The following is a 25,710-nucleotide window of genomic DNA, read 5'->3' on the forward strand; positions in this document are numbered from 1 at the left end:
GGCCTGAGCGTGAAGCCTCCGCCTGCTTCTCAGCCCTTCCCAGCTTCCTGTGTGAACAGCTGATTCGTGGGAAGCTGGGGTGGGGCAGAGAAGTAGAGCGGGAAGGCATGTTCAGGGGTGGAGGTAGAGGCAGAGCGGAGGTGAGCTGGGGCCGGGAACGGGGCGGGGAGTTGCCGGTGGGTGCTCTGCACCCACCAAATTTGCCACAGAGCACCATGGAGTCGGTGCCTAAGGCACCACTTTTGTTGTGATCAGTCGGGGGAGTGGCCGCTCCCCCTTCTCCCCCCCAGCTATGCTACCCCACCCCTAGGAGCCAGAGGGACCTGCCAGATGCTTCCCGGGACTCCCCACCTCACCCCCCGGCAGATCCCTCTGGCTCTTAGGGGTGGGGCGGGGTGGGCACCCACTACGGTGGCCCACGAGACCCTCCTGCCTGGATCTGGGGGCAGTCAGGGGACAGGGGAGGGGGGTGGGGGGGCACGGGTCCGGGGGGGGCACAAACCCCTCATGGGGTGAGGAGGGAACTGGTTATTAAGATTTTGGCAGCTCATCACTGAACATAGGTATGTGTGGCTCGAATGCTTGTCTCTCTCATCTCATCCATCTTGTCTCTCTAATATCCTGGGACTGATATGGGTACAACTACATGGCATACAAGGAGTTACTTAGGGTTCATCTACACTGCAAAAAAAAGAAAAGACTCATGGTCATGAGTCTCAGAGTCCAGGTCAACTGAGTAGGGCTCATGTTTTGACTGGGGCTCTGTAGCTATTTGGGCTTGGGCATGGACTGGAGTCTGGGCTCAGAAACCCAGTAAGGAGGGATGGTCTCAGAGACCTGGCTCCAGCCTGAGTCCAAACATCTACAGTGCTATTTTTAGCCCCATAGCAATAGTCCTAGTCAGTTGACCTGGCTCTGAGACTCATGGCTGTGAGTCCCCCCCCCGCTTTTTGTTTCAGTGTTGATGAGCCCTAAGTAGATGAACCTTACATTGCTATTTTTAGTCCCGTAGCACTACCCTGAGTCAGCTGACCTTGGCTGTGAGATTTGCTGATGTGTTTTCTTATTTTATTTATTTTTGCTGGGTAGAGAATTGTATCCCATATGGGGAGAAGTGATGGTTTATAACCTGGATATGTATCCATTATTTTCTAATTGAACTGTATCATGAAGCTCTGTGCTGATAGTACCTAGCACTGTGTTCCTAGCTGCATCGTTATTTACAGTGGATATTAATATTGAACAAAAGAAGTTACCTGTAAAAATTTGAGTGGGAGAGCTTAAGGAAAAAAAATCCATTTTTATTATTGTTTACCCTGTAATTTTATTGATAAATTTCACATTAGCAGCTTGTACGACTACTTTAATACTAACAACATTATTTTTAGTTCTGTGTTGAAAAGTCAAGACATCATAAAAACCTCACAAGCAAAAAGAAAAAAAGAAAAAAAAAATACCTTATTATATCTGAAAGTCAACAGCAGACTGCCTTATAAACATTTTTTCCAATAGCCTGCCTTACTTTGAATTCCTATAATTAAATGTGGTATCTGACAGGATATGCTTTGAGAGCATAAGCAGAGATCACACAACGCACAGCAGTACCTTATGAATAATGCAACAGCCACCCATTTGTATACACACACCAGAGACTGTGGATCAGCTATATTCAGCTAGACCTTGCACAAAAAGTTCCTCTTCTGTGTCAGACCAGGAAAGCATGATTTTTAAAACAGACACTTTTATCAGTCATTTTTCGTTCAAGTGAGCACACCAAAAACACTTTGCACAAAAGGATGCACCGAAGAAACAAAGAATAGAATCATTTCCAATCTCTCCGTACTTCTAGAATGGCACACAACAAGCCAAATGCAGCCTTGGTTTTACTCCACTGATTTCAGTGCAATTACACCAAGGATTCATTTATTCATATGGGTTAATCATTATACAAACACTTATAACTAGTTGTGAGTGAACCTAGGAGTCCCCTCTGGATGTTCTTAGGTCAGGGGATCCCTTGTATCCACAATTAAATTGCAGATACTGTTGTGGTTGTTATTTTAAACTTGGCCTGATTCATGGGGGCAACATCTCTCAGGCTATTACTCAGATTGTCAGGTATTCAGGTGAAGAGGAAGGCACAATTACTTAAAACAAAAATAAGTTGGTGGTCTCTAGTTACCAGACTTATCTTTCTCCGAGACTACACATTGGGAAGAAGTGTACAAGGGAAAATTATGTTGCTCCAGAATCCACTAGACACATGGAGAAGGGAAGGAGCTGCTGAGCCCCCTGCCCCACCTCCCATCTTGCTGGCAACTTGGGGAAAGAGATTGGTAGGAATAGAAAGAGTTACTAACTCCCCTACCCCTAACACATGAAGGGGAAGAAGCAGCCACTGAGACACACTGCATGCTGGTCACACATGGGTGGGGGTTTAAGAACTTCTGGGAGACTGAATTAACTAAGGCCAATGGAAGGGTTAAAAAGTGGAAAACCTCAACCCAGAATCCCAGCAGCCAGAAGGAAAAGTGCTGCCTTTCCCCACATCCCCCATTTCCCAACAAGCAGAGAGAGTAATGTAAATACTATGATCCTCATCCCCCAGTATTATCATTGGAGATATAAAATGAGTTACTAACAAATGAAAAGACAGTGCAGCTTTCATAATTGTTCCCCAGCATTTCAGGACTTTGTTGTTTGTTTGTTTGGTCTCCCTAACAGTCTCTCTACCAATTTGTGTTTTTTAATGAGAATAACAATGTATACGATCATTCTAAAGATAATAATAATAATAATAGTAACAACAACAACAACTTACAGACAGAATTTTTGTGGTTACTGTCTTTGTTGGGTAGCATCTTGACTCCTCTTGACTTCAATTCAATTGCTTTTTTAACTGTTCAAAGCAAGCAAACAAAGACCAAGAAAGTTTATTAAGACATATAGTAAACACACACTGCATCCACAATGCATGTACTAAATGAAAACAAAGCAATATGGAGTCCTACTATGAAATGGAATTTACAGTTACTTCTCAAATAACCCAATTTTCTTACTTTTTTTCCTGAAACCATAACAATTTAATTATGTATCAGAAGAAAGTTGAGAGCCTTAGCATTTATTAGCAGTAATAACAGGAATATTTTGACTTCAAACAGAATGTTTAAGTTTCATTAGAGCCAGAAAAAAGACAAAACTGTCCTAATGATATCATGCTCACGATGAATTTATGTTTTCTGTTGTAGACGACAAAACTTAAAATAAAATTTAAAAAACCCTATTTTAATTGTACAATATACTCCCAACAGCAAACTTTTCCCATTTTTTTATAAAAAATAGAATCAGACACATGCAAATATGCAACAAATCTACAAAATTTAAACCGAATGTGTCATAGTCCCACAAAAGTAATTGATTTACAAACAAACTTGAGTTTGCTCTATGTCAGAATGCTGAAGACAATCTTCAGATGACACCTTTCAAGAATGTTGTACATTCACTGAGAAGTCCTTCTTTATATTCAACCTTTAATCTTTTTCCTGGAACTTTGTATGTGATAGTTCATAGTTTTAAAGTTTGCACATTCATACTAAACACTCATCCTAAAGTTTACACATTTATATATATGAACCTCATCTTCAAATAATTAATTCAAAATAGCAAAAGAAAAATAACCCTGCAAAAATGTATTTATATATTTTCTCACCATATTAACAAGTAAAACAGCAAAACTAAGATCAATTCTACTTTTCTGCTAATATATGGATCTATCAAATTGTACATTAGTTACAATATGTACATAATCGTATGAACATGTTAAAAGACAGAAGGCTAGGAACAGTATACTGGCACTTGCGTGTCATATAACAAAAGGGTGTATTAAGTTTGTTTCTCTACTACACTTCTTTGCTGCTCTTGCTTCCACAGGCACCAATTCCGTGGGTGCTCCAAAAAAATTAGTGGGTGCTTAGCACCCACCTGCAGCCAAGCTGTCCCCCTCCCACTAGCATCTCCTGCGCACTGGGAGCCCCACCGATCAACTCCTCCCCATCCCTCCCAGTGCCTCCTGTACGCCACAGAACAGCTGTTCAGCAACATGCAAGGAGGCGCTGGGAGGGAGGGAAGAGTGGGAATGGGCATGCTCCGGGGAAGGGGGGCGGGGGTGGAGCCTTGGAGGAACGGATGGAGTGGGAGCGGGGCTGGGGATAGGGTGGGGGTGGGGAAAGGCAGGGCAGGGTGGGGCCTTGCAGAAGGGGTGGAGTGGGGGCGAGGCCAGGGATGGACCAAGGGCAAAGAGGCAAGGCAGGGGTGGAGGCTTGGAGGAAGGGATGGAATTATGGCAGGCTTGAGGCGTGGGAGCGGGGGGTCGAGCACAACCTGGATAGAGGGGAAGTAAGCGCCTACACTTGCTTCATCAAAATGTTGTTTGTAGTACTCTGGTTGTGTTGGCCCGAGGATATTAGAGAGACAAGGTGGATGAGGTAATATCTTCTATTGTTAACCCACAGATGACATGGCATTTTTATCTTCTCATTTTTCTGTGAGAGTTCATTCAAAAGCGTAGTAGGTTGTTTTGTTTCATCTACCTACTAGTTGTTATTGGGGGCATTTAGTACACTGGTTGAGGTACAAAATATATTGTGATAGGTATGTATAAGATCCACGGATCTTGAAAGATGTGTTGGGGCAGGGTGATCATCAAAGCAGTGGAGATATGTCTACACATTTTGCATCTGTTGTTATGGCAGGGTCTGGAGTTGCTTTGAGTTGGTGTGTCTGTATCTCCAGTAGGTGACTGCTTTTCACAAAGCGATCACTCCATATCTGACCTCTCGGTTCTCATCCTCAAAGAATCCTGAACAACACCTTCAAAAGACAAGCCTCAGAGCTTAAGTTCATAACTTTCTTAGACACTAAAAATCATGTACTTAAGAAAGACACTGGATTTATGGTTTATTATAATAATCTGTACTTCACTAACCCCCTTTTTTGTCCTCTGACGGCAAAGGTGTCCACTTCACTTTGAATGGTCTCCTACAGTATGTGTATATTTACTTATGCTACATGATATTGCACCTTGTATTTAGCTGTGACATCTTGAGTACACTTCCGAGACCTGAAGAAGACTTCTGTGTTAGCTTGAAAGCTTGTCTCTTTCACCAATAGAAGTTGAACCAATAAAAGATATCACTGCACCCATCTTGTCTCTCCATGAAAATGTGGCAGCCTTCTCTGAAGTGTTGACATTCTTTGGGCAGGCACCATAGGAAGTGTATTGTGTGCTATATACGCTGTACCATACTAGATAGAAGCACATGCTTAAAACTCAGGAAATGTGTGTGAAAAGTCATAAAAGGAAAGTTAAATATCCTTTTACCCATATGGACTGAAATAAGTTTGACCCTGGGCTTAATTTGACGTGATCTTTATAACAATGAGAGTAAATTGTGCAAAAGCTGTATCCATCTAGAGACACTAAGGCTGCTATATAATTTACTCACAGTAAACAAAAGGATTTCTGTCAAAAATGTTATCATTTACACATATGCTGATGAGAAAATGGAGAAAAGAAATGAGCTGATTTTGTGGAAAGTTAGCTCAGAAGGGTTCTGGAAATATATGACATATTATTTAATTCTTAAAATTAAAGCACTTATATACTCTCTGCTTTTGTTTCCTTCAAACCATTATGCAACCACAGTCTTTTACAATATATATTGTGAAGTATTTCAAAGGCAAAGTGATAGACAACAGAACAATTATGATAATGCTGGAAGCCACTGTTTGAGCTATCTAGTCTAATCTCCCCTGTGACAAGGAAGCAAGACTCTACACTGCACTTTCCATATATCATTTAATACCCACTTGAATGTCTCTGAGTTTGCAAAAGCCACATTGCTGGGCAAACTGTTCTACTGTCTGATTGTTCTTCCCATTGTAAAGATTTTCCTCATTTCCTAGTTTAATTTTTCATTTAATAGTAAAACAAAGACCAATGGGTTTCAATTAATATAAACAACACTTTTCTACCCACAACTTATCATCTTTTAAGTATTTCTCATATCTAAGCTTTCTCATATCTCCTCTTAAACATTTATTTAGGCTAAGTGAATTGAATTCATTTCCCTTTCTCCGTAATTCACAATCTCCAGTCCTTGTAAGAGTTCAGTTCTCTGTCTTTGAACATTTTCCAACATCTATATTATAGTAGAGTCTAGCAAAATTTAGTACAGTAATCCAAATGCAATCTGAACAACTCAGTGTAAAGCCAAACTGCAACACTTCCTTTTATTACACATAAACTAAAATTAAACCCTAGCAAAAGGAAAATAATCACCTGACAACACTTATATGCGCCTTACAAGCTAATATAGACAGGAATCTCCAAATTCATCTATAGACAGAAAAGGGTCAAAGTGTAAAGAGGCTTTTGGGCCAGAAACCAGTGAAAGTAAATAGTGACAATAAAGGAAATTTCAAATTCACACAGCAGGTAGGTTCAGTGTTAATCTTTTACAGGGCTTTAAACTGAAAAGGCGTACACGTAAATGTAAGTGTACAGCCCCAACAGGAAGAAAGTAAGAAAGAATCTTCACCCTTGCATTTCAGGGACTCCACTATCAAGATCTCTTCAAGTAAGGTAGCAGTCTTTTACCCACAGACAAAAGGAATAGGAGATACACACCTCTTTTCTTTCCTTAAATTCATCTCTTACAAACTTGTATCAAAATATGACTCAGAAATGCTTATTATTTACCCCAGCCAATTGATTGCACTAACCAACCCATATAACCTTTCTTGTCCTGAAAATATACATACATTATTTTTTTTTCTAGAAAGTATTTGCTGAAGTATTGTTCTTCACAAGAGCATCAAACTGTAACTTACATTCAGTTTGTTTTCTGTCATTACCTCCAGATCACTCCTTACGATAGCTTTCTAAATAATACTTCCCTATCTTTTATCTAGGATGTGAATTATCATCAAAGGTATTTCATCCTTTATTTTAAACTTTGTCTCCCTTGGAATTGCCCAGTATCCCAATTTATCTAAATCACTTTAATTTTAATATGTCCAGTTCTGTGTTTTACTATACTTTAGTTTTGTACCAAACACACAGATCGATGCTCAATTCACCTTTCATGTTATTAATGAATATATTAAACAATATTAGTGTCAGTATTGAACAATGACCAACCCCACCTGACATTTCTCCTAATCAGCTGTAACATTACAGAAAATCACAGGGCAAAAAGGTTATCTATAAACCATTTGTTCACCATATCACACTGTTATTCACAAAATAACTGTAAAAGTAACTATAAATTTCCAGTATTTATAAATGTAGTACCATCCTGGAATCTCAACATGCCTCTATGTGATTTGCTGCCCTACAGGACGAATTATAATAATTATAATGCCTATCTCTTATATAGTGCTTTTATCCATAGGTCTCAAAGCTCTTTCAAAAAAGAGGTGAGCATAATTATCCCTATTTTACAAATAGGGAAACTGATGCATAAGGAAGGAAGTGACCTGCCCAAGATCACCCAACAAAACAGTAGCATAACCAAGATTTGAAGCCGATCTCCTGAATCCCAGTACAGTGCTCATTCCCCTAGGCCTCCATTAAATTCAAGAGAAAAAAAATGGACAGCCCCAGTGGTTCAGAAAAGGGGGAAATTTAAAGTTCCATGACTATACTATGACCAGATTTCAAGAAACCCCATAGTAAATTAAGATAAAATAACATGCCATTAGGGGACATTTCTTCTGTGCACCCATCAGTGAGTGGATGGCTTATGCCTTGGAACATGTGGGTCATAAGTATATCTATCTAAAGTCATTTGGATGTTGTCATTATCCACGTAAATGTCTAATCTTATTTTGAATTCTACTGTGCTCTTCCTTTCTGATAATTTGTGATAACTAGTTGTACAGATATAATGGATAAAATGGATATTTTTGTAAGTTTTAAATTTCAATAAAGGTGCATTAATACATCTTGTATTATGAGAAAGGTAAGTAGGGTAAAAATATCAGCTTTCAGGTATGAACCACCTATTCTTTGGGACTTTTAAACTAACCTAAACAAAGCACCAGAAAATGAAATACAGGGAACAATTCTGTATGAACATGGGATTGAATCAGAAGATTTATCTGAATCACTTATTCTTCCAAAACAAGTACTTTTGAAGCTCTCTCAGCACCCTAGCAATATTTAAACGACTATGATCTTCAATAATAGAAATTCCTGAATATAAGTAAGATGCATCCAGATTCAGTTTTTGAAAATGAAAAGCCAAACCCCCAAATTAAGAAAACTCACAAAATACCAAAACTACATACAAAAGTTCAGTCAACACATATGAAAATAAAACAAACAAAAAAAAAAGAGTTGGGAGTGCAATATATTAATCTGCTCCTCTCAACATGTGACATCATCCCGGACACGTCATCGCAGCTACAGGGCTGCCCTGAAAGTGGCCCCTTGCCTTAGTTTCCTGTGTTGATATGTCAATAAACTCAGAAAGACCTCAAATAATACCACTCTTGGGATTTTGTTTTACTGGCTTTATTACACACAAAAAAATCTTCCCCCTCTCCCACACAGCCTTAAGCTGAGCACAACCCCTTTTCCTTGGGGAATTGCTTCAAAACTCCCCTAGTCCCAAGATCTTCCCTGCAGGAATCACTCTCACTCTCTGCCCCAGCTTCTTATTCCTGTTTCCTACTCTTCTCTGTCTCCTTATGAACACCAGCTACTCACCACAAGGCCCCATTGACAGCTGTTAATGAGGCCCATGTAAAAGCCCAGTCCACAGCCCCCACATCTGAGAAGAAACAGGAATGGTTTGAAGCAACTATATCCTCTATCAGCTAACAGGTTGGCTTAGACAGACAACCCTCCTTTGTTTTTCCCTTACCACATGGGTTTCTGTCATTTTTTGTTCACATACATATCCACACACATTTTATATATAAATAATTGATTTCTACTTTCAAAAGGAAGGCCAGGAACAGTCAGGAATAATTAGAAGTATGGAATCAACTGGATATGATACCAAAATTCCTCCGAACCAGTCATCCAAATTAGTAGTTGTAATGGAAGATTTGATCAGAGGAACAGAAAGTCCAACTGGAACATACCCAAGCTCTGGTACTTGTTGAAACTACAACTGATCCATATGTCATTTCCATAAAATACCTTTGGATTGTTTTTATCATGAATAAAACAGGTCCCAGGCATTTTACATGTTGTCCAGGTACCCATTTCCCTCCACAACTGTCGTTGCGAGTCCAAACTAAGTCTCCTACTCGAAAAGAATGATGATGAGTTTCACATCCTCAATCAAGTTATGTAGTTTGGGATTTGGCTACATGTGAGGCAATATCAGGACACAGAAGGTCCCAAGAGGTATGCAAAGATCACTTCAAGAAGAGAGTTGCATGTAACTCCTGGGGTAGCAGCATGTGCTGTGTTTCTGTAGACGAGCAAGAAATTGTCCAGTTTCTGATGATTACTTGGAACAGACTAGTTAGCTTTAAAGGCATGCTTATGTGTTTAGCAGAATGCTTTGTACAGTCCATTTGTATCAGGATACTGTGGAGCAGAACAAATGTGCTGAATCCCAGTTGAAGCCAGGAACTTCTGAAATTCTTCAGAACAGAATTGAGGTGCATTGTCATTCACCAACTGTACCATTAAACCAACTTGGCTAAACAAGGTATGAAGATGTCCAATGGTCATGGTAGCTATAGTAAAAGTTATTCTGAAAACTTCTGGCCATTCTGAATGGGCATCAGCTACGATCAAAAACATATAACCTTCTTATGGTCCAGCAAAGTCCACATGAATATATGTAACAAGGATTCTGAGGCCATGATCAAGGGTGCAGACATGCTGAATTTGCTGACATATAATATAGCACTTCACCTTTCTCTCAGTATCTTTTTGATACCTGACCATGAGATATGGTACTGGGCTATGGCTTTCATCTATACAGTGCCAAAATGATCATCATGGAGAGCTTCCAAAATCTGAGATGCAACCGTGATTCACAAATAATTTACAACTGTAGTACCATTCCCTTCACAAGATAAAGCACATCATCATTAGTTGTTGATGTCTGTGCTAGTGATGGGTAACCTATCCATGAAACTGAGATAGAACACTTTGTCCAAAGTTTCTTTGGAATGATGGGAGCATGGACAGGGTAAACGTGACAGCCCATCAGCACTGAAGTGCTGAGTCCCTGTATTAAATTGAATATACAGGAATCAGCTGAAAGTAGCAACGTCCATCACTGAATAAGCACAGCAGCTAAAAATGGAATTCCATGTTTCTGTCCAATAGTTGAAATTGATGGGCAATGATCCACCAGCAAGGTAAAATGTCTACTACTATACAGATATACATATGGAATTTCTGAATTCCAAATATAATGCTGAAAGCTTCTTGTTCTATTTTTTCTTGGGGTAGTGAGCATTCAGGAAATATGTGGACAAATTGGAGAAATTCCAGAGAAGAGCAACACAAATAAGTAAAGGTCTAGAAAACATGACCTATGAGGGAAGATTGAAAAAAAATGGGTTTGTTTAGTCTGGAAAAGAGAAGACTGAGAGGGGACAGGATCACAGTTTTCAAGTACGTAAAAGGTTGTTACAAGGAGGAGGGTGAAGAATTGTTCTTCTTAACCTCTGAGGATAGAACAAGAAGCAATGGGCTTAAATTGCAGCAAAGGAGGTTTAGGTTGGACATTAGGAAAAACTTCCTGTCAGGGTGGTTAAGCACTGGAATAAATTGCGTAGGGAGACTGTGGAATCTCCATCATTGGAGATATTTAAGAGCAGGTTAGATGTGTCAGGAATGGTCTAGATAATACTTAGTCCTGCCATGATTGCAGGGGACTGGACTAGATGACCTCTCAAGGTCCCATCTGAGTCTATAATTCATGATGCAAAGGCAATTTCTTTCTCCATGCCATGAGGAAAAATGTGGGAAAGAACTGCACCACTCCAATATGTAAAATGACCCAGCCACTCACTTCGAGTAGAGAAACTGCTGAGCTTGAATTCATACGCAAACTAGATACCATTAACTTGGGTTTGAATAGAGACTGGGAGTGGCTGGGTCATTACACATATTGAATCTATTTCCTGAAGTTAAGTATCCTGACATCTTCTTGTCAACTGTCTAAATGGGCCATCTTGATTATCACTACAAAAGTTTTTTTTCTCCTGCTGACAATAGCTCATCTTAACTAATTAGCCTCTCACAGTTTGTATGGTAACTTCCAACTTATCTGTATATATACATATCTTACTATATGTTCCATTCTATGCATCCAATGAATTGGGCTGTAGCCCATGAAAGCTTATGCTCTAATAAATTTGGTAGTCTCTACGGTGCCACAAGTACTCCTGTTCTTTATACAATGTCTTTGTCCTTTGTTCACACATATTAGTATAAGATATAGGAGTATCAAAAAGTCAAACCCCAAATTCTATCTCAGGCTGACAAACAAGCCTATATGCTAACACTTGTGTGTAAGCACCATGCCAATGATTAGGGCTTTTAAACCATTAAAACTGATTTTAATTTAATAATGACGTATTCTGGAGATGTAAGGTTAATTAGCAGTATCTCCCGTTAAATCCAAAATAGTTGCTGGATAATATAAATCATGGAGAGGAGACATAAACTGATTAATATAAAACAAAGACATGGTGTGGTGTTTAATAAAACTATACCATTCTATACGATTGTCTGAAACCACTCTACAAGTAACTTTTTTGTTTAAAAGACGGTCTGAGATGTTAAGATACTATCTGAGTATCTGTTTTAAGCAACTATTCCAGTTACTGAATTTCATGGGGCAATCAAAATCACTTAGCTAAACTAAACTAAACAAAGCACCAGAAAATGCAATACAGGGAATAATTCTGTATTAACATGGGGTTGAACCAAAAGACAAAGTCATTTTCCATCTCCAATTTATATGAATCACTTATTCTTCAAAAACAAGTATTTTTGCAGTACTCCAGCAATTAAAAGACTATGATCTTCTATAATAGAAATTCCTGAATATAAGTAAGATGCATCCAGATTCAGTTTTTGAATATGGAAAGACAAACCCGCAAATTAAGAAAACTCACAAAATACCAAAACAACATACAGAAGCTCAGTCAATGCTTATGAAAATAAAACAGAAAAAGTTAGGAGCGCAATAATTTAATCTGCCCCTGTCAATACATGCGGTCCTCCCAGCCACCTCATTGCAGCCATAGGGCAGCTCTGAAAGTGGCCCCAAACCTTAGTTTCCTGTGTTATGTCAATAAGCTCAGAAAGACCTCTGTCTGTTCAATAATACCCCTCCTGGGGATCAGGTTTTACTGGCTGCATTAAAGTAGACCCTCAGAGTTATGAAAACCTTGGAATGGAGGTTGTTTGTAGCTGTGAAACATTTGTAATTCTGAACAAAACACTATAATTGTTCTTGCAAAGTTTACAACTGAACATTGACTTAATACATCTTTGAAACTTTACTATGCAGAAGAAAAAAGCTACTTTTAACCATCTTAATTTAAATGAAACAAGCACAGAAACAGTTTCCTTACCTCATCAAATCTTTTTCTTAAACTTTCCCTTTTTTTTAGTAGCTTATGTTTAACATAGCACTGTACTGTATTTGCTTTTTGTTGTTATTGTCTCTAATCATTTGGATCATAGAATATCATGGTTGGAAGGGACCTCAGAAGGTCATCTAGTCCAACCCCCTGCTCAAAGCAGGACCAATCCCAATTTTTGCCCCAGATCCCTAAATGGTCCCCTCAAGGATTGAACTCACAATCCTGGGTTTAGCAGGCCAATGTTCAAACCACCGAGCTATCCCTCCCCCCAATTGCATGCTTCTGGTTCCAAATTAGGTGTGTGGTTGACTGGTCAGTTTGTAACTCTGGTGTTCATAACTCTGAGGTTCTACTGTACATACATTAAAATCTCCCCCTCTCCCTTCCACAGCAATAAGCTGAGAACAACCCCTTCTCCCTGGGGTACTGCCACTCATAAATTGTCTCACTTTACTATCATAAACTAAACCAGATGCGCCAACTTTTCAACAAACTTCCCTTCACCTTCTATAAACTATTTGTATTACCCATAATAATTAGACAGAATCCATCTATTAACTATGGGAATAATAAATATCTGTTTCAACTTGCCTAGGAAACAGCATCCGCACAGTAAGCAGCTCTCTTTCTTAAAAGAGAAGTAATGTCTCCAGTAGAGACACACTCTTGAATTTCCTGCTTTGTTTTTAATATTTCTTTTGCAGAATAAATGACTTATTAGTAACTTTGATACAAAATTACTCAAGATAGTTAAGTACAACACTGATGGCAAAGAGTTAAATTGGGTGACTGGGCAACAAAATGGCAGATGAAAATCAATGTTGATCAATCCAATAGAGTCTGGAAAGCATAATCCCATCTATACATACAAAATGATGGGGTCTGCATTAGCTCTAACCACTCAAGAAAGACATATTGGAGTCATCATGGATAGTTTGCTGAAAACATCTGCTCAATGCACAGCGGCAGTCAAAAAAGCTAATAGAATGTTAAGAACCATTAGGAAAGAGACAGATAGTAAGACAGAAAAATCATAATGCCACTATATAAATCCATGGTACACCCACACCTTGAATACTGGGTGTATTTCTGGCTGCCCCATATAGAATTGGAAAAGGGACAGAAAAAGCAATAAAAATGATTAGGCGTACGGAAAAGCTTCAATAGGAGTTGAGATTAAAAAGACTGGGAGTGTTCAGCTTTGAAAAAAGATGACTCAGGGGCAATATGATAGGAAAATCATGAATGTTGTGGGTAAAGTGAATAGGGACGTGTTATTTACCCTTTCAGATAACATCAGAACTATGGGTCACTGTGACAGGGTGCTGGGCAAGAACTGTTAAGTCAGCCCTCTGTCAGGATAGCTTCCATTAAAGGAAGTAAATGAGAGCTGCTGAGAGAAAACCAGCTGCCCACCCAGTTAGCCTAGGGCTATATAAAAGGCTGGGAGGAAGGAAGCCCGAGAAGGGGAACGAGAGAGTGGAAGCAGTGTGATAACTCTTCCCTCCAGGGTACAGACACTAGAACCCAAGCTGTGTATGGTTAAAAGGTGGTGGGAGCAAAACCTGTAAATAAATGACACCAGTGATTACTGAACCCCAGGGTCTCCAAATGACTTTGTCCCCTGCTACAGTCACCTAATGAAATTAATAAGCAGCAGTTTTAAAACAAACCAAAGGAAATATTTCTTCACACAACACACAGCCAGCCTGTGGAACTCATTGCCTAGGGATGTTGTGAGGGCCAAAAGAAGAGCTGGTTCAAAAAAGAATTAGATAAAATCATGGAGGATAGGTCTATCAATGGCAATTAGCCAAGATGGTCTGGGATGCAACCCCATGCAAATGTCTGACTTCCAGAAGCTGGGACGGGACGATGGGGGAAGGATCAGTTGATAATTGCCATATTCTGTTCGCTGCCCCTGAAGCATCTGGCACTGTCCACTGTCAGAAGATAGGATACTGGGCTAGATGGACCATTGGTCAGATCCAGTATGGCCATTTGTATGTTCTTTTGTTATGTTCTTATAATGTGAGCACGCATTGCTAAAGGCTTACTCTGCCTCCTCTGTGTGACAAAGAGTGGTGTCACATCCCTGAATTCATATAATGGGAACCAATTATTCATAATTCACTTTATCTGTTTTTTGTTTCTCAGGACTATGGGCCAGATTCATGACTATTCTCTGGCTACTTTGTGCTGCTCCAGTGATGCAACACAGCTCTAAATCCAGTTTAACCAGCCTGTTAAACTAGGTTTACAGGTGCTTTGAATCACTGAAGCAGCACAAAGCAGCCAGAGGATAGCTAGGATTGTCGCCTTATAACTGTAGTTTTGAGATAACATTTCTTGGCACTTAGTGTCCTAACCCATGAAGAAAACATCCTTTCTTGCCCACAAAATGTACAGCCAGCACCTATAACCTCTCAAGATTTTGCCTTTTGGAAATAAAGGGCGAGATTCTATTTTCCTTCTTGATGCTGAGCTTCACAAGCAGATTGATAATAGGCCACTCAATGTGAGTATGATTAGTAGGATTAGACAAAAATGACTAAAACTGTAACAGAAACAGATGCTATTCCAATAAAAGCTATTACCTCACTTGCCTTGTCTCTTGAAACTGTAATACCATTTTAATTTAAACTTTTACCTTTGAGAAATAATTCACAAATAAAATATGTTAAATCACTCAGATTTGCTGTGTGAAGGTGGATCCTTGCTTCTGCATACAGCCCCACTTATGTCAATGGGGCCCCAACATTCCACAGTTGCAGGAGTGGGGTCCTGTTTTATAGATCTTCAGTATCGGGCAAAGAGGGAAAATACTTCCCTCATATGTTTGAATATGCAACTCCATAGGAGCCAAACATATTTATTTAAGAACAGAATTTTGCCCATAGGTTCTAATTTGGGGCATGTGAATAGCTGATCATACTAGATGCACTAAGCTCATCTAGTGGTATTCATATATTAAAACTAAATTTCAAATGAGGAATTCTTTGCTAATATATTTCCTCTGTATATTGCATTGGTTGAGACACTGCTAGAATACTGCATCCAGTTCTGATGTGCACATTTCAAAAAGGATGATGAAGAATAGGAGAAGGCTCAGAGGAAAGCCAGAAGAATTATTTAAAGGCTGTAAAACATACCTTACAGTGTAAGACTTAAGAAGGTCAATCTATTTAGATTATTGGAAAGAATGATAAGAGCTGACTTGATCATGGTCAGACTAGGTGATTTCAGTGGTACTGTCTGGCCTTAAAATCTATTAATCAGTCTGAACCATTACCGATTACAGAAAATAGCCCTAATACTGCTTTTTTTCCCCCAGTGAATCCATAGCAACTTTTGTTTGAACTTCAAGGGATTTATTTTATACTTAAAGCAGTATAAATGAAAGCAGAATTCTTGTGTTTAGTCAAAATGAGCCTAATGGAATTACTTACATGCTCCTAAAAATTGAATCTTTCTAGTGTGGCTTTTTAAAAGACACAAAACATTTACTAAATGCAACTTTTTTTCCTGGTTTTGTTGGGTTTTGAAAAGTGAGTGAGAAAGGGTCAAACAATGGTTTCTCCTTCAGTTTGGAGCAATATGTTTTCAACACTTCCCATTTGACTTCCCTTAAATGTGTACCTCCTCCTATATTGGCCAGATGGGGTAATGAATATTTTCTATTTTTAAAGTACCAGGTAATTCATAGGAGCAGCATGTCTTCAAAATGGTAGCAGTGAAAAGTTGCTTATTCTTCTATGAATTACTTGATACTTGAATAAAAATGGAAAATATCCCCTCTCTCCCCCCACGCACACACATACACAGTCATGTTATGGAAGCTGGTTACAATGTGAGTGTTTCCTAAGCTAGCTACAAACAAGGTTTGAGATGGAGGGGTATTTTTATTCTCGACATTCTTGTTTTAAAGGGTTGTTCTAACCTGAAAATTTCTCTACCCACTGTTGAACCAAGTTAAATCAGATGGCCTGATTCCACTGCTTGGTAGTCTGTGATATTCTTTTTTTTTTTTTAACAAGTGTTCATGCTGACTGCAAAGTGGGTATAAAACATTACAACTGTGATTTGGTAGAATTTTACACATACTTTGCCCAGGTGTAAATGACTATATGATGTGCAAAATAGTAGAGAATCAGGCTTTGTGCATGCAAGCAGTCCTGGAAGTATTAGCTGAACACTCCTTAGATTCAATTAAGTCTTAAAGGAAGACACATTTAAAGAGATAGGATCCAGGGAGGTCAATACATTTCCAAAAGTAGCCTTCAGCCTCAAAAGCTTTATTCTTTCCCTGTCTGTTTTAATTAAATTTAGTGGGTTTGAGCACTATGGTACATTTCACAGCAACAACAGTGCATATAAATCTTATATATTAGTTTGAAAGAAGGAAGTCTAGGTATATGTTTCTCACTGAACCCTTCATTGAAATACCTACTTTGTAAAATCTTTGTGACAATCTCTCTGAAAACTAGAGAAAGCTTAATGCTGCCAGCGCTCTCAGAAATACTCAATATATTTGCAATTAAAATTCTTCTGCTGCACTGCTGGGTGCTGTTGAATGACTCAATGCTAAAAAAGAACTTGCAATATCAGACAAAAGTTATCACTATTAAGTTCCTCAAATATAATTCCTCAGGAAGAAATCCAGTTTCCTGTAAAATATAATATTAAGTGTTTCTTACTTTGAGTTTTATTTTTTACTTTTGCATCCTGTGGAGCCATTCAGTTTTATTTGAAACTTTATTTGAAATTATATTAAAGTACAGAGTTCTGACAGCGCCTACAGAGGACTGCTAGCAGTGTATCTTTCCAAATTTGAGGGAGACTCTCAATTCCTCAGATAATATCACCTGCTGGAACTATTGTATTTGATTCTCTAGAATACTCATTAAGATGAAAACTAACTAAAACAAACGTAAAGGTTAATGAACTGGGCTTCATTCTTCTCTCCCTTAGGATTTTCTAAATATAATTTATCCTGTTTTGCTAAAATCCAGTACTATTTTGTTTACTCCAACCAGTAATCAAACTTGTATTCCTAAGATTACATATCATATTAGCACAATTCAACTACAAAATATAATCATTCATAAAAAAGCCATGTGAAATGAATGTTAAGGTTGGAAGATTAAGCACTCAAAGTCAGGAAATGCCAAAGTTAAAGTTGTATGTGCCATGCTAACTTTGCCCCATGGTTTGTAGCCATTACAATAAAATCTAATTACATGTTCACATATGATTTCTAAAATACATCATATAATATTTTCTACAACTTTCAACACTTATGTACATTATTTAACTACCACATAGTACTGTATACATAAAAAAGAGTCTATGAATGTTGTTTATATACAATGTTATTTTCTGTGTTCATCCTCAGTTGATCTCAGATATTTTGTACTACTTTTTCAATTTATTTGACCAGAGAGATTCTCCGAGGATTTGTTGATAATTTTTCTAGATTTTGTTTGTTTTGGTTAAATCTTGTTTATATTCCCCAAGTTTCACTTTCAGTTTCAAAAACAACCAGGCCCACTGATGCAAATTTAATACAGTTTCTCCACTTTGAAACCATAATTTGACCGGGTTCACCAGAAATTGGGTTAGGCTTGCCAAGAGGTTTGCAAACCTTGATTCAACAGCTGTTTCCCTATCTTAGCCAGTCTTCAGTTGATGATGAAATTCAAAACCATGCAATCTTTTACTTTTCTCTTTAGGGAAATTACAAATAAATCTGGGAATTTACTATGCTGCAGACACTTTGCACCAGTAAAACGCTATGGTATCCCTTGCTAGAGACTATATGCTGGAGCCACAGATCTGGCACCACCAATTCATACTCACCTACCCCTTCCAAGAGGTCACAGTGCACAGGGAGTTGAGGGGTGTGATGGAGGATATTGAGATTAGCTGGGACAGTCTGCACCATGGTAATTCTGTATCACTGCAATGATCTTTTCATTATTCTTGGGAAAACATTACTAAGATATAGGATTTATTAGCATTTACAAAGTAAATGGTCTACAAATAGCAAAGTACCCCATAAAAGGAAAAATGTCTACAGGGTAATTTATTTATTTCCATGAGGCCACTATTTTTCACTCCATTATAAAGTTTCAAACAAGTATACTTCCAATATATTCTTCAATTAATAATAAATAATTACATGAAAATAGGATCCAAATAATTTGAAGAAATTGCACTTTTAATCCTCCCCTCAAAAATAAACAAAATAACATCCCTACAGCAAAAAAACAAAAACAAAACAACCCCAAGATTTGAGCACACCAGACATTTGAAATGAACACTTCTTGGTAAATTTTATTCATTTCAATGTATAGTTAAGAGGAAATTTGTGGAGGTTTTTACAACTCCTGTCCCCTTATTATGCCTACATGTTAGATGAACTGTTTAAGCCTGGTGAGCTTTCTTACTGACTCAGTAAAAAAGGGATGTTCATGTACTGCCATGTAACAGCTAAACTAACTGATATAATGAAAAAGCCACAGAAGAAAGTTTAATTATTTAACTGGAAAAGTAATGCTCTTTGAAGATCAAGAAATGCAGCTAAATCAGCATCTGTTCATAGTCCAGTGTTAGCATCTGTGCACAGTAGATAACCAATGAAGCCCTGACACTGGAAGCTATTCCATGTAGGTGCTGGTATCCACCAGTACAGAACAGATTACAGGATTGCAGCTAAAAATATTAAACATCATTTGTTTTGGATATTGCCATGTCATAAATATAAAGGGAAGGGTAAACCCCTTTAAAATCCCTCCTGGCCAGAGGAAAAATCCTCTCACCTGTAAAGGGTTAAGAAGCTAAAGGTAACCTCGCTGGCACCTGACCAAAATGACCAATGAGGAGACAAGATACTTTCAAAAGCTGGGAGGAGGGAGAGAAACAAAGGCTCTGTGTCTGCCGGTATGCTGCTTTTCCTGGGGATAGACCAGGAATGGAGTCTTAGAACTTTAGTAAGTAATCTAGCTAGGTATGTGTTAGATTATGATTTCTTTAAATGGCTGAGAAAAGAATTGTGCTGAATAGAATGACTATTTCTGTCTGTGTGTCTTTTTTGTAACTTAAGGTTTTGCCTAGAGGGATTCTCTATGTTTTGAATCTAATTACCCTGTAAGGTATCTACCATCCTGATTTTACAGAGGTGATTCCTTTCCTTCTATTTACTTCTATTTCTATTAAAAGTCTTCTTGTAAGAAAACTGAATGCTTTTGCATTGTTCTCAGATCCAAGGGTTTGGGTCTGTGGTCACCTATGCAAATTGGTGAGGATTTTTACCAAACCTTTCCCAGGAAGTGGGGTGCAAGGGTTGGGAGGATTTTGGGGGGAAAGACGTGTTCAAACTATGTTTCCCAGTAAACCCAGTTAGAGTTTGGTGGTGGCAGTGGATATTCCAAGGACAAAGGATAAAATTAATTTGTACCTTGGGGAAGTTTGAACCTAAACTGGTAAAAGTAAGCTTAGGAGGTTTTCATGCAGGTCCCCACATCTGTACCCTAGAGTTCAGAGTGGGGGAGGAACCTTGACATGGTGGCAGAGTGGTGGGATTAACCTTAAATCATTTTAAAATCAATCTGAGATTTTTTGAACGAGAAATACAGATTTTAAAAAGGATTTTTTTTTCCTTTGGAGCTGCTGGAAAGCAGCTTGTTTTTTCTCTACTTTGGGACCAGAGGAGAGACAAAAGGGGATTATCTTTGTGAATTGCAGGTTTTCTTTGCCTGGAGGCAGGGTACTTAACCTCCTGCAGGGAAATTCACAGTCTTGGTAAACCAGAAGTTTTTTTTTTCCAAAAAGTAAATGTGTGTGGGGGGGTGTTCTACCCATTTGCCTGGACACAAAAGTAGCAGGGGCTTTTTTTTTTTAGGATTTTGATTTTTTTTTTACAAGGAGCACAAGTTTGAAAAGGATTTTTTTTTTTCCTTTGGGCTGCTGGTAAGCAGGTTTCCAAGTAGTTGGTGTTTTTTTGCTTTGAGTTGGGCCAGAGCAGAGACAAAGGGAATTGTCTTTTTCTGTAGGCTGACAATCACTATCAGAGAATAGGTATTCTATTCCAGCACAGCAAATTTTACAGCCAAGTTTGTTTGTTTATTTCCAAACCTCGGGTGTAAAGTTAGTTAAAAACAGAGAGGTTTAGGATGACAAAATCCATGGCTCAACAAAAGCTGGAATTAGCCAGATTTCAGGCTGAGGAAAAACAAAAGAAACATGAAAGAAAGATAGAACTGATGTGGCTGGTGGAGGAGGAGAGGGAAAAAGAGAGGAAGCATGTGGAGGAGGAGAGGGAAAAAGAGAGGAAGCATGCACTGGAGATGGAGAAGGTAAAGGCTCAGCAGAATATACCAACAAACCCTAGCAATCCTTCTCCAGGTACCACTCCCCATCCCAGAAAGTTCCCCACCTACAAAGCAGGCGATGATATTGAGGCCTTCTTAGAAAACTTCGAAAGGGCCTGTCTTGGGTACAACATCTCTACTGACCAATACATGGTAGAGCTGAGGCCGCAGTTCAGTGGACCTTTAGCTGAGGTGGCAGCTGAAATGCCTAAAGAACACATGAATAAGTATGAACTGTTTAAATCCAAGGCGAGAGTCAGAATGGGGATAATACCCGAGCAGTCTCATCGGAGGTTCAGAGCCCTAAGGTGGAAAGCAGACATGTCATTTACCCGACATGCCTACCACATTGTGAAACATTGGGATGCCTGGATATCAGGAGCAAGTGTTGAATCTCCAGTAAATTTGCCCTTCCTAATGCAAATGGAACAATTCTTAGAGGGTGTTTCTGAGGAAATAGAAAGATACATCCTAGATGGGAAGCCCAAAACTGTAATCGAGGCAGGAGAGATTGGAGCCAGATGGGTGGAGGTGGCAGAGAAGAAGAAAACTGGTCGCAGTTGGAGCGGAGACCAGAAGGGACCACCCCAGACCACACCCTATTACCGGGGGCCACCCAAGGCCCCACCTACCTCCCAAAGAATCCTCCAGACACCTTATCATCCCACCACCCCATTCTCCAGCAACCCTCCTCGCCCCGGTGACCCGTCAGCTGGACGATGTTTTAAATGTAACGAGCTGGGGCATGTAAAGGCCAACTGCCCCAAGAACCCCAACAGATTACAGTTCATTGCACCGGGATCACACCAGAGGTCCGCAGGCCCAGATACCTCCCAGATACCCTTGGAGTGGAGGGAAACTGTGAGTGTGGGCGGGAAGAAGGTCACCGCGTGGAGTGACACTGAAGCACAAGTGTCAGCTATCCGTGCTTCCTTAGTGGACCCCAATTTAATCAACCCAGAGATCCAAGTGACGATTCAACCTCTTTCAATTTGCCTACAGCCAAGTTGCGTGTCCAGTACCAGGGCTGTTGGTCCAGTATCCAGGTTTGTTGTAGAAAGAGGACTTTTATACAAGGAAACTCTTTCTGGTGGACACCAGGAAGACTGACATCCTCAGAGACAGTTGGTAGTTCCAACTAAATACCGGGCCAAGCTCTTGAGCTTAGCCCACGATCACCCTAGTGGCCATGCTGGGGTGAACAGGACCAAAGACCGTTTGGGGGGGTCATTCCACTGGGAGGGAATGGGCAAGGATGTTTCTACCTATGTCCAGTCTTGTGAAGTATGCCAAAGAGTGGGAAAACCCCAAGACCAGGTCAAAGTCCTTTTCCGAAAAAGACACCCAGAGGAAAGCAGTACATACTGACTTTAATGGATTTTGCCACCCGATGGCTGGAAGCAGTAGCTCTAAGCAACACCAGGGCTAAAAGTGTGTGCCAGGCACTAGCAGACATTTTTGCCAGGGTAGGTTGGCCCTCCGACATCCTCACAGATGCAGGGACTAATTTCCTGGCAGAAACTATAGAAAACCTTTGGGAAGCTCATGGGGTAAATCACTTGGTTGCCACTCCTTACCACCATCAGACAAATGGCATGATGGAGAAGTTTAATGGAACTTTGGGGGCCATGATACATAAATTCGTAAATGAGCACTCCAATGATTGGGACCTAGTGTTGCAGCAGTTGCTGTTTGCCTACAGAGCTGTACCACATCCCAGTTTAGGGTTTTCCCCATTTGAACTTGTATATGGCCGTGAGGTTAAGGGGCCATTACAGTTGGTGAAGCAGCAATGGGAGGGATTTACACCTTCTCCAGGAACTAACATTCTGGACTTTGTAACCAACCTACAAAACACCCTCCGAACCTCTTTAGCCCTTGCTAAAGAAAACTTACAGGATGCTCAAAAAGAGCAAAAATCCTGGTATGATAAACATGCCAGAGAGCGTTCCTTCAAAGTAGGGGACCAGGTCATGGTCTTAAAGGCGCTCCAGGCCCATAAAATGGAAGCATTGTGGGAAGGGCCATTCATGGTCCAGGAGCGCCTGGGAGCTGTTAATTATCTCATAGCATTCCCCACTTCCAACCGAAAGCCTAAGGTGTACCATATTAATTCTCTAAAGCTCTTTTATTCCAGAGAATTAAAGGTTTGTCAGTTTACAGCCCAGGGAGGAGACAACGCTGAGTGGCATGAAGGTGTCTACTATGAAGGGAAAAGTGCTGGTAGTGTGGAAGAGGTGAACCTCTCCATGACCCTTGGGCGTATGCAGTGACAGCAGATCCAGGAGCTGTGCACTAGCTACGTGCCAACGTTCTCAGCTACCCCAGGACTGACTGAACAGGCATACCACTCCATTGACACAGGTAATGCTTGCCCAATTAAAGTCCAACCTTACCGGGTGTCTCCTCAAGCTAAAACTGCTATAGAACGGGAGATCCAGGATATGTTACAGATGGGTGTAATCCACCCCTCTGGAAGTGCATGGGCATCTCCAGTGGTTCTAGTTCCCAAACCAGATGGGGAAATACGTTTTTGCTTGGACTACCGTAAGCTAAATGCTGTAACTCGCCCAGACAACTATCCAATGCCACGCACAGATGAACTATTAGAGAAACTGGGACGGGCCCAGTTCATCTCTACCTTGGACTTAACCAAGGGGTACTGGCAGGTACCGCTAGATGAATCTGCCAGGGAAAGGTCAGCCTTCACCACACATCTCGGGCTGTATGGATTTAATGCACTCCATTTTGGGCTGCGAAATGCAGCCGCCACTTTCCAAAGACTTGTAGATGGTCTCCTAGCGGGATTAGGAGAATATGCAGTTGCCTACCTTGACGATGTGGCCATATTTTAGGATTCCTGGGCAGACCACCTGGAACATCTACAAAAAGTCCTTGAGCGCATAAGGGAGGCAGGACTAACTGTTAAGGCTAAGAAGTGTCAAATAGGCCTAAACAGAGTGACTTACCTTGGACACCAGGTGGGTCAAGGAACTATCAGCCCCCTACAGGCCAAAGTGGATGCTATCCAAAAGTGGCCTGTCCCAAAGTCAAAGAAACAGGTTCAATCCTTCTTAGGCTTGGCTGGTTATTACAGACTATTTGTACTGCAATACAGCCAAATCGCCGCCCCACTGACAGACCTAACCAAAAAGAAACAGCCAAATGCCTTTCAGTGGACCGAAAAGTGTCAGAAGGCCTTTAACAAGCTTAAAGCGACACTCATGTCTGACCCTGTACTAAGGGCCCCAGACTTTGACAAACCGTTCCTAGTAACCACAGACGCGTCCAAGCGTGGTGTGGGAGCAGTTTTAATGCAGAAAGGACCTGATCAAGAATTCCACCCTGTAGTGTTTCTCAGCAAAAAAACTGTCTGAGAGGGAAAGCAACTGGTCAGTCAGTGAAAAAGAATGTTACGCCATTGTCTACGCTCTGGAAAAGCTACACCCATATGTTTGGGGACGGCGTTTCCACCTGCAAACCGACCATGCTGCACTGAAGTGGCTTCACACCGTCAAAGAAACTAACAAAAAATTTCTTCGGTGGAGTTTAGCTCACCAAGATTTTGATTTCGACATCCAACACATCTCAGGAGCTTCTAACAAAGTGGCTGATGCACTCTCCGTGAAAGTTTCCCAGAATCAACTGGTTAAAATCGTCCTTGAGATGTGGAAAATATTGTTAGTCTTTATGTACTTGGTAGTATATTTAGAGATGCATGTGTCTTATTAACTCTGTTTTTCCTAGAGCTCCAGGAAGAAATCCCAGCCAGTGTTTCACCGTAGCTAAGATTTGGGGGGCGTGTCATAAATATAAAGGGAAGGGTAAACCCCTTTAAAATCCCTCCTGGCCAGAGGAAAAATCCTCTCACCTGTAAAGGGTTAAGAAGCTAAAGGTAACCTCGCTGGCACCTGACCAAAATGACCAATGAGGAGACAAGATACTTTCAAAAGCTGGGAGGAGGGAGAGAAACAAAGGCTCTGTGTCTGTCAGTATGCTGCTTTTGCCGGGGATAGACCAGGAATGGAGTCTTAGAACTTTAGTAAGTAATCTAGCTAGGTATGTGTTAGATTATGATTTCTTTAAATGGCTGAGAAAAGAATTGTGCTGAATAGAATGACTATTTCTGTCTGTGTGTCTTTTTTGTAACTTAAGGTTTTGCCTAGAGGGATTCTCTATGTTTTGAATCTAATTACCCTGTAAGGTATCTACCATCCTGATTTTACAGAGGTGATTCCTTTCCTTCTATTTACTTCTATTTCTATTAAAAGTCTTCTTGTAAGAAAACTGAATGCTTTTGCATTGTTCTCAGATCCAAGGGTTTGGGTCTGTGGTCACCTATGCAAATTGGTGAGGATTTTTACCAAACCTTTCCCAGGAAGTGGGGTGCAAGGGTTGGGAGGATTTTGGGGGGAAAGACGTGTCCAAACTACGTTTCCCAGTAAACCCAGTTAGAGTTTGGTGGTGGAAGTGGATATTCCAAGGACAAAGGATAAAATTAATTTGTACCTTGGGGAAGTTTGAACCTAAACTGGTAAAAGTAAGCTTAGGAGGTTTTCATGCAGGTCCCCACATCTGTACCCTAGAGTTCAGAGTGGGGGAGTAAACTTGACATGCCACAATTTGCTAGGTGAAGTACAAACACAAAGGGAAGTCCCAAATTCTGAGTGCCAGATTGTGCAACTCTTACAAGAAATCAGTG

At 40.1% G+C, this 25,710-nt stretch overlaps 1 protein-coding gene across 2 annotated transcripts in view; it reads right to left on the reverse strand.

Moving 5' to 3' along the window:
* Positions 1–25,710, reverse strand: part of CSMD1 (CUB and Sushi multiple domains 1) — a 2,003,711-nt gene that overhangs the window by 770,021 nt on the left and 1,207,980 nt on the right. For both annotated transcript variants that reach the window (XM_073336216.2, XM_073336215.2), the window contains exon 7: positions 2,822–2,899. In XM_073336216.2, the coding sequence (XP_073192317.1) occupies positions 2,822–2,899 (78 nt within the window). The remainder of the gene's footprint in view (positions 1–2,821; positions 2,900–25,710) is intronic.

Source organism: Lepidochelys kempii, chromosome 3 (genome assembly GCF_965140285.1).
Source record: "Lepidochelys kempii isolate rLepKem1 chromosome 3, rLepKem1.hap1, whole genome shotgun sequence".
Taxonomy (NCBI): Eukaryota; Metazoa; Chordata; order Testudines; family Cheloniidae; genus Lepidochelys; species Lepidochelys kempii.